Genomic DNA, 10,495 nt, shown 5'->3' on the forward strand with positions numbered 1-10,495 from the left:
AACAGAATATCAAAGTACTGATAATCATTTAAGGCTTAATTTACCATCAACCAAGGCTTGGAATATTTATAGCATTTGCTATTACAAGATTTGTTTACAATACACCCGATTACAATTTTACACTAATGGGAGAGAATATAATGTTAGAAATCCAGATTTAGCTGTCCTTCAAAAAGAAACAAGTGAAAAAAAACGGTTCGATTGGTTCGTTTAACGGCTGGTAGGCAATAAATTTTGACTCGAAGGTGACACTTTCAAATAAAATTGCAATGATGACAATTTTTTATATGGATTTTTATAGTGCATTAATGATGCTAATTAAAGTATATTAAGCTATAGTGTGTGTTTGTGGTGTGTTGAAAAACTTCATGAGAAAACTCAACATAACCTCAGTAGTTACTAGAAATTATCTTGTGAAACACCGTATTTGCTCACAATGAATGGACTGTTTGTTTTGGCCTAAATGCTACCTTTATCAAAGGCACTGATGGGAAATGAGAAATAATTCAAAAGTAAATATGCAAAAAATATAATAATAATAATAATAATAATAATAATAATAATAATAATAATAATAATAATAATGCTTTTGTCTGAAATTTATGATAAAAGAACAAAAGGACAACAAATAAGAAAATGGCCCGTCACTTCCAGAAACTTTTTCAGATTTAAAACCTAGGAAGGTTTTTGAAGACTTTTACAATAAATACATTAGTGGGACTTGCTAAAACCAAATGAATCACCAACTGGGCTTTTTTAATTATTAAAATATCCCAAAATCACCCCACAAAAACCTGACAGACTTTATAACTTCCTCTAAAAAACATCATATTTTAAAATGACAGCTCTGAATTTCTACATATTTAATTTGAATCTTGGTTTTATCCTTACTGTACTGTATGTAGCGGTTTAGAGTAAAGGAGAAGCTTCACAGAAATCCGGATGTATTTTAATGTAGCCCAAGATGAGATTCATAATTATACCACACTCTTAAATATAAAGCTACCAGGAACAACCTAAAACTTTTTTTTCAGTAATTGAATAGAATAAAGTTTTATTTATTTTGTTATTTATTTGTTTGTTTGTTTGTTTATTTGGTTCCTGAAAGAAATGGCAAAAAGTTCTAAGCTTTAACATCTGTGGAGAAAAGAAGAAAAAAAGATTGTGTTATAGCTTAAAAAATCTATTTAATCTATTCTATTCATGGTGCATAAAGCTGGGGGGGGGGGGGGGGGGGTGTTTTAAGGTTATTTTTGGGGAACCAATAATGTAAAGTACTTCTGTGGCATCAGTGCCAATGTTCCTGACATATTTACAGTGATTTTAAGAGTAAAAGAGTGTATAGATAGATGTATAGATAAATGTACCCAATATATAAACAGATGCAGATTGTGTATAAAATGTCCTTCAGGTTGTAATGAAATGCCATTAAATACTAAAAAGGTCAAAGCCTCTGCACAAGAGAGATGTATTATACTGTCTTACAAATGACCTTCTGTATCATTCACTGTTGTACAGGGGTAGGATGACCAGCAATTCGGACGTCACACTCTTCTCAGCAAACCCCTCCAGAGTAACCAGAACTTTTTGTTTATTCAGCAGGTTATGATCACACGCTGCCCCCGCACACCACAGACTCTATTCTTGAATAACCTTCTGTTCAATGGAAACGTTCTAATGGTTATCAGTTCTGTATAGTACCAGACATTCTGACAAAGTACTATTTTAAAGCCTGCATGGCATCAAAAGACATCCTTCAGAACTTCTTTCTCTGACAGTAATGATGCAGACTGTAAGAGACAGTATTACCTAATTAGTATACCTAATTACTGATAGATTTCAGCTGTTGTCTTGGCTTTTCATGGCATTTTCCACATCCCTTCTTTATGTGATAAATACTTTATCCCAGTGTCATTCCATTTTATTACACATAACTTAAATTCTGAACTTATTTGTTTTGTTTTCTTTGTATACTTGGGTTGCTACCAACATCTGGTGAAAGTTGTATGTCGACAGCACCTTCAGAAACAGAAAAATGGTGACGTGTTCAATACTTAGTTCTAAAATGTTCTTGCATTATTCCTGCTATTCCTGTCGAAATAGCCGAAAGTTGTTTATGTCTGTCTTATGCTAGGATTGACCAGAGATGAGGTAAGTTTAATATTCTAGTGAAGGAATATTAGCATTATTCATGTAGTTAGCATTTTAGTAGTGTGTTTCAACAGCATCAGCTAACCTCATCCTAAAAGAAAAAAAAAGTTGACCCTTTATACATCTTCTTGTTTTTGAACCTGATTCCAAACAGATGTAATATTTTAATTATTTACGACTGATCGTTTCTGCCTAGAATGTATTTGTATTTTGATCTTTTGCTCCTTGATCAAGAACCTGGTCACTTATTCGTCACATGCTTTATTTCTTGAATAAATCATAAAAGAAATTGCAAATCATGATATTTTTTACACATGATACATGACATATACTGTATTTCACAGTCATAAGTGAAATATCTACTACTATGAATTTTAAAACTATCCCCTTGTACTAAAACTATCCCCAGTATGTGTCATTTTGAACAATTCCAGGGTGGTATCATGTTTACTTTGCTTTGTGTCTTTTAGGCTTTTCCCGGGGACATGATTTATATTTTCATTTCTCTCGAGTTGAATGTCTTTTTTCTTTAACAGAACAAATGTGTTATTGTAATATTTGGTGAAAGCAGTTGTAATGACAGCTCAGTAATCTGAGAAGGTTTCGAGTGGCCTTTGTGTTGTACATGTACATCGGCTTATGTAGGATGTTGTAGCCTTGTGGTTAAGGCGCTGCACTACTACTTGGGAAGGTTGTGAGTTTGATTCCCATGTCCACAAATCCTCAACAAGGACCTTAACCCTCAATTACTTAGCTGTATAAAATGTAAGACACTCTGGATCAGGGTGTCTTCTAAGATGCTGGAAATACTTATATGGTATATTTAGAAGTATTGAACATATTAGCTAATAGAATCCAAATTTTATCAGTCCCATTCCTGGTTTATATAAATACACCACCATGTACTGGGCAATGGTGAGTCAGTGGTTAAGGCTCTGGGTCACTGAACAGAAAGCCATTGAGCCCTTGAGCCGACCGGTCCATGAGTGCTGTATCATATCTGATCCAGACTGGATCTAAGGCTATGTCAAAAGAAGACTTTTGCTCTGGTATAATGTTTAAGACAAATAAAGGTTTTCTGTTCAAAAATAATAGACATCGGCTGTATAATATACACCAGTCCATGTGGACATAAATTAAATAGAGTATAATTTTTTTCTTATTATGGATGCTACCCTGTTCTGAAACAAACAAACAAAGAAACAAAAACAAAAAATACTAGGAATAGATGTTTCTCTAACGGAATTCAGGAAAATTGTGTGTGTGTGTGTGTGTGTGTGTGTGTGTGTGTGTGTGTGTGTGTGTGTGTGTGTGTGTGTGTGTGTGTGTGTGTGTGTGCGTTAAGTATTATTTAATCTCACGTTTTCCTGGAAAGGTCCGTGGTGACGCATTCAGAGCGTATTATAAAGAGGCAGGAGATCCTCCGCATTGACAAGAGCTTTGGGGAGAGACACGCGCACACTGCACGCAACTATGGAAACCGTAGAGGTAAGTGACGTCTCTTCACGTAGCGTACGTAGCGCTCATGCTTGTCTGTCTGCGTGCTCTGAGGCACGGCGACAGAGCCGTGAGAGGGATGACAGAGAGAGAGAGAGAGAGAGAGAGAGAGAGAGAGAGAGAGAGAGAGAGAGAGAGAGAGAGAGAGAGAGAGAGAGAGAGAGAGAGAGAGAGAGAGAGAGAGAGAGAGAGAGAGAGAGAGAGAGACACCTTGGTATAATGTGAGGGATGTTGTCTTACTTTTTCACCTTTACCTGAAGAGGTATTCAGACTTTAAGAACATTTTAAAGCTCCTGCTTTCACACCTGAACATGCTGCCACATCACTGACAAGGCTGTGAGTTTGTGCTGCTTTGGGTCTTTGTTATTCTTTCATTATTCTTCAGTGACTTATAAAGTCTTACTCTGACAACTAGAAATGGTTCAGGACATCAGTTTCATCACATATGTAGCTGAGGGAAAAACAATAAAACAAAAAAAAAAACACAATAATACCTTTTGGTTACTGAGGATAATATTTTTGTTAGGATTATTACAGTAATCATTATAGCAGTGAAAGATCCTTATATTATTGTGTGTGTGTGTGTGTGTGTGTGTGTGTGTGTGTGTGTGTGTGTGTGTGTGTGTGTGTGTGTGTGTGTGTGTGTGTGCGTTTCTGCAGATTATCCTCACAATGTTGGTGATATACAGCAGCACAGTGTCATTTGTGCTCTCTCAAAACGAGACCACGTATTTGCGAGAGATTTCCCCTGGAAAGACAGTTTTGTGTAAACGCTGCCCTCCAGGATACCGTCTACAGGAGCACTGCACGGAGAAGACGCAAACCGTGTGCAAGCCGTGTACTGTAGGATATTACACAGAGGTCTGGAACTACATCTATGAGTGTCTACCTTGCTCATGGTGCCGGTCAAGTCAGTTCGAGGTACAGAAGTGCACGAGTACGACTAACCGCAAGTGTGGGTGCAAGGAAGGCTTTTATCTCTACACCTCGGACATCTGCCGGCAACATACTGTGTGTCCAAAAGGACGCGCTGTCATACAAAAAGGTAATAGTGTTCAAAAGCTAATTAGAATATTTTCTATTTTCTGAAATTTACCAGTGTTGAATTATCACTTAGAGCAGTGTTTCTCAAACTTTTTCAGCCCAAGGACCACTTTATCTTCCAATTTTTTTCTGAGGACCACCTACAGTATCCCACTCTAACACGCCCCCAAAAACCAACAAAATAGGAAGGATAAGCTAAATTTAAGTTTAATATGCAACTGTTTCAAGTCAAAAACTAATTATTCAAACACAAATGCAATGATATGATCAGAAATTATTATATAAATTTTTATTTAATTTGAAAAAGTAAATGTGAAATGAGTTGCAGCTTAATATGAACAACAAACTGCACATGTGGGGAAAAAATGCAATTAAACATACTGTAACAGCCTAGGTCCCACTTAATGCCATTCCAAAGAGCCATTAGTTTAAAACTGAGGTGGTGGGTATAGGAAGTCTATGTTGAAATGCTGAAAAGAATGTTCCCCTTAATGTCCAATATCACTGAAATTACTGGGATTTTACACATGAAACAAAAACTAGTACATTACAAAACTAATAGATCTGTGGATTTTAGATTTTGAGATTTCCATCTAAAACTTAACGTGAATATCAATGAGACGGGTGGTGCTGTTTATCACACATCAGTTTCTGAATGTCTGGCTCCAAAGAGGAGAGTTTCAGTCTCATACTAGGCTCCACGTTTAGTCTGTTGCGCTGTTTTGTTTTCAAACCAACCAGTGTGGAAAACCCAACAGGGCCATAACTTCTGCAGCAGGCTTAACTAGAGTCTCTCCAATTGAATGGGGTTTCGATGGTTTCATTGCTTCATTAGCCAATATTTCATAACACAGAACACAGTGAGGTCTAGGATCCTCAAGATCCCCAGTCCAGAAAAATCCAACCTTCATGTACTCATTGTGATATTTTTGCTTAACTTTCTCACATGGTTTTCCACGGTACGCTAGCTCCATGGTAGCGGGAGTGTTGTGGCCAGTGGCTGTGACTCGGTATCTTCGGTTCCGGCTTCAGTGGGCCTTTGTGGTGCTGTAGTTTTGCTGCATTCAGTGGACGCTTGATCTTTTCTTTTGACTTCTCTTTGGTTTAACCACCGATCCATTTTTACGTTATTAAAACAAAATGGCAAGTACATTAAAAATCTACTTAAATAAGTGACGATTTTATAAACACTTGCCTAGTTTAGGTCATCTTTTCGCGGACCACTAGGGGTCGATGGCGGACCACTAGTGGTCCGCGGACCACACTTTAAGAATGACTGACTTAGAGTATCTAATGATCCTGTTACTCTTGTTAAACATTTACACTCATTACAAACAGGACACATCTGTATTCTTTTCTTTCTCACATAGTTGGCATCTTCTAAAGCAGTGATTCCCAACCCCCAGTCCCCGGTCCGGTGCCGGTCCGTGGACAAGTTAGTACCGGGCCTTGAATTATTCCAAGAATTTTTTTTAATAAGAAGAATAATTGTCTTTTTTTAAGTGCTATGACATGTCATGTTATTTAATCCAAAACATAAACAATAAATAAATTAAAATGTGTTTCTTTGAGCGCCTTGAGATTGCTTAGCAACGTGTCGTATCTGAACAGACTGCAAAAAAAGCGCGGAGCACCTGAAGTGACCGAAGTATGTGGAGAGATGAGCGGGCGTCAGCCAACTTCAATGGCTAATTTCATTGCGGGCAGTTCTGGTAAAAGGAAAGTAGATGACCAACTCAAAAATAGCGAGAGAGAAAAAAAAGTCAAGCTTCAATCGTAAATACGATACCTCATACATTAGGTATGGATTTACGACAACAAGCGATTCCGTGGCGCCAAATCCTTTGTGTGTTATTTGTGGTGAAAAACTGCAATGAAGCCGTCAAAACGTCAGCGGCACTTAACAACCAAACACCCAACTCCCAAAGACTAAACGGAGGAGTTTTTCGAAAAAACGTGAGTTGGACGCTTAGCGGCAAGTTTTGATATCCTCAACATCAGTCTGGTATTTTTTGTTAAAGGTTAAAGCTTAATCCCTAATTTTATACTTTTAAAACTGGCTGAAATCACTGTGTGTTTGCTATTATATCCTAAAACTGTCTGACAGTTGAAACTGGCTCTTATTTTCATACAATTATCCTTTGTTGTCACCTGGTGGTGAGTGAAAACACTAAGTTGCTGTTGAAGCGATTGTCTTTAGTGGTTCTGGAGAGATTTGACAGGTGAAATGGACTGGCATTTTCATACAATTTGCCATCACTGCCACCTGCTAGTGAGTGAGTGCTGCGTAAGTTGCGTTTGAAGTAGACCTAATTGTATGGGAGAAAGGGGAAACATTTTGTGAACCGGTCTGAAAGTTTAAAAAGATTGGTATATTCCTACAAGTTTGTTGCCACCATGTTCATTATATGCAATTAAATGATAGGCTGTTACTGTTTTACACAGTGATATGTTCCAAACGATGCATCTTGAAATTGAGGCATTAAAATTGGCAACTGGTCCCTGGAATTTTTTTTTATGAATAAGCCGGTCCCTGGCACAAAAAAGGTTGGGAACCCTTGTTCTAAAGCACACACACACACACACACACACACACACACACACACACACACACACACACACACACACACACACACACACACACACACACACATCTTTTTGTACGTTTTCTATTTCTGTTTCTACTTTAGTTATTGCAAGCACATACACAGGCTGCAGCTCATTGTGAGAAAAAATAATCATAAATCTTGAAAGAAAGAAAGAAAGAAAGAAAGAAAGAAAGAAAGAAAGAAAGACATTGTACAATTTTTAAGATTTATTTTCTTTTTTTATTATTCCACAGGCACTCCATTCAAAGATACAGTGTGTGAGCTTTGCAATTCAGATGAGAGGCTTCTGCATCGTGGCATTAATCAAAACGTGTGTGTTAGCTGCAGCAGTATCGCAAACGAAGGTAAGCTTTATGCAAGTCCTAAAATTCGAATCAGTTTGGGAGAGGTACAAAGTAATCTGAGTAATCTGAACAATAGTAAACACACAACCATGTGCTTATTGTGGACACATGAGTGGGAGTTAAGGTGAAGGGAAGAGAAGATTAAAGGTTTTTGGTTTTTGCTTAGAGTTCATAGCTGGAATGAACGTCATAGGTACACGGGTGGTGATCGTCTCCTCCCAGAAACCTCCAATGATTAGACAGCATAATGAGAAGAGATCAGAATGAGTGCATGAATCTAATCAACTTTCGATCACTCGGATTCGAGAATTTTAATAACGCTGAGGTATAACAAGTCAATTCATGTAACTCAAGTTCATGCAAATCTTTATAACATTGCCTAGAAGAGTTTGGCTACCATTAAACCATTTCCACTAGGCTTTGGCATCCTAATAAATTATTAGCTCCAAAATGGCCCTGATGTTAAATTATTCATTCTTGTGCACCGATCTCCCTTTAATAATAAATTATGCAAGGCAACTGGATGCAAATGCTATGTATAGCTGATGTTTTTGTCCTATTTCTCTTGTCAGGTTGGGTTAAATTCATCATCCAGCCCTTTATAGAAATCTTCAAGAATCACAGTACACGAAAGTTACAGCGCTTCATTGGAAACTTAACAAATTCATTGGACGAATGTTCATCCAATAAGGATTCCTGTTTCCAGAAGCTGGAGCAGTGGTTTAGTAAATCTACAGAGGAGGAGGTCATCAACCTTCCCAAACTGATGCAGCAGTTCAATATAACAGTCTTAACCTGTCCACTAAAATCGAGAAGAGACTTAAGACGATCCTAGATGAAGTCAATATGTGCAGAAACAAGTTCCTCTGTTCTGTTTTTTTTAAGTTCACATTTTATTTCATTGCTCTTATATTTATGATTAAATTTGTCAAAACTTGAAGTGAAACCCACTGCAAGATTAATGCATGAGATGTTAACAGTCTTATAAAAGAAAAATCAGAAATAGAAAAATTACTCTGAAAATGTTTTTTAATGTGCTTTTTATTCTGTGTTTTAGGACTTTGTTTAATATTTATGTCTTTTTTTTTTGGTTTGGTTGTAAAATGTCTGTACATTAAAAACATTTTTAGGTGCCCTTAAGGTAGTGCCTCACTTTTTTCATTATGTTGTACATATAAAGCAAGTAAGTAGCTAATATGATTAGTGCTTTGTACTGTATCACTAATATATTATTTTTTTCAACAATACCATGAATAATACATTGCCAGACTGCCTCATGCAACATTATTACCTCGTCGTGTTTTTTTTTTCTTTTTTGTATTTTTTTTAAATTGTTTTTGACTTCAAAAATTAAACATTTTCTATGTCCACTATGGTATCATGAAATCTGCAAAGAAATAAAATGCATATATACAAAACTAGCGACTAGGAAGAAGCGTTATTGTTAGCAGCTATTGACTGAAATTCAGTCTGATCCATGTCTTACGGCTAATAATAAAAAAAATAATTAATTTATTAATCAATTGAGAAAATAATAAAATTTAAATAAATTCATTTGAATTTGTCGTATAAGGAAATATAGTTAAGCTAGACATAGTAAACATATAAAAGGACCAGAGGTGGGAAGTAACGGAGTAAAAATACTTTGTTACTGTACTTAAGTAAATTTTTCTGGTATCAGCACTTTACTCCACTATTTATTTTTCGGACAACTTTTTACTTTTACTCATTACATTTTTACACAAACGTACTTTTTACTTCTTACATTTTCAAAACGGACTCATTACTTTTAGTATTATTCCTTCTCATTGAGCGCTGTTTCCAGCCTATCATCCTATCATTGTGTGGCTTTTTCCCCATGTGACTGGTGTACTGTATTATTTACTGGCTATCAGACATAGACTAAGGATAGCGGAGCTAACAATGAGCAGCACGCCTACAAAAGGAATGGCTAATGTTCATTCAGAGGGAGTCACCGATGTTAAAATAACTAACAACGAGAACATTCCTGAACACACGTGGCCATATATGAGGGAGATGTTTGAAATAAAAGGGAAAAAAAGGATTCCTGGCGAATGCGTTGCGAATTGTGTCAACTAGGGGCGGTTCTAGCCCTTTTTTAGGGTGGCTTCAGCCCCCTTTCTGTAATCTCAGCCACCCTAAAACTATGAGTGTAATTTTTACTTTCATAAATAAACAATAAAAATTACGTTAAAATGCAGGACATGGGGGAAAAAATATTTATCAGTTTGATAAAAAAAAAAAGCGATTTTTTTTTACTTTGCTTTTACACGCGTGTTGTAGTCTTTCAAAAGTGCGTCTTCAGCTGTCTGCTTTATTAGAATGGAAAAGCACAGGTACGCGCAGCGTGCACGCGCAGTCAAAGCTGGAGGCGTTTATCTATAACGTTAATCGGCGGAAAAACGCAAAGACGGCAATCAAAAGCAGTGAAATTTCACTATTCTTATTACCAGAGTTGTCATATAATATATAATATAGAACTCTTCTTGTTTTAAATTCTCACTGAGGGCGAAACCCCCCTAAAGATGAAATCTCAGAACCGCCCCTGGTGTCAACCCAAAAAACACGAAGTGCTTAATTTAATTAACATTAATTTTGTCATTTGTAAAACATCACAATAATTTTGAGTTGTTTTCAAGGACAGAGCTGGAATCTCCCTACAGTTTGGGATATGGCCTTGGTGATACACTTGGTATAGATTTTATGTCCAAAAGTATTGGGTCACCTGACCTTTCCCTACTGAACACCTTTGGGATGAACGTGAACGCCGACTCCACCCTACCTCACCTACATCAGTGCCTGCCTTTTGTAACAATCTTGTGGCAGATG

The 10,495-nt window shown here is 36.8% G+C and overlaps 1 protein-coding gene across 1 annotated transcript; it reads left to right on the forward strand.

Annotated features, from left to right (window-relative positions):
• The first annotated feature begins 3,481 nt into the window (after positions 1–3,481).
• Positions 3,482–8,961, forward strand: LOC125145646 (tumor necrosis factor receptor superfamily member 10C-like). The gene is made up of 4 exons (XM_047819198.1): positions 3,482–3,639; positions 4,309–4,693; positions 7,535–7,645; positions 8,218–8,961. The coding sequence occupies exons 1-4, from the start codon at positions 3,625–3,627 to the stop codon at positions 8,478–8,480; spliced, it is 774 nt and encodes a 257-aa protein (XP_047675154.1). The 5' UTR covers positions 3,482–3,624; the 3' UTR covers positions 8,481–8,961.
• Positions 8,962–10,495: the final 1,534 nt, after the last annotated feature.

The sequence above is a fragment of the Tachysurus fulvidraco genome, chromosome 10 (assembly GCF_022655615.1).
Source record: "Tachysurus fulvidraco isolate hzauxx_2018 chromosome 10, HZAU_PFXX_2.0, whole genome shotgun sequence".
Lineage (NCBI taxonomy): Eukaryota > Metazoa > Chordata > Actinopteri > Siluriformes > Bagridae > Tachysurus > Tachysurus fulvidraco.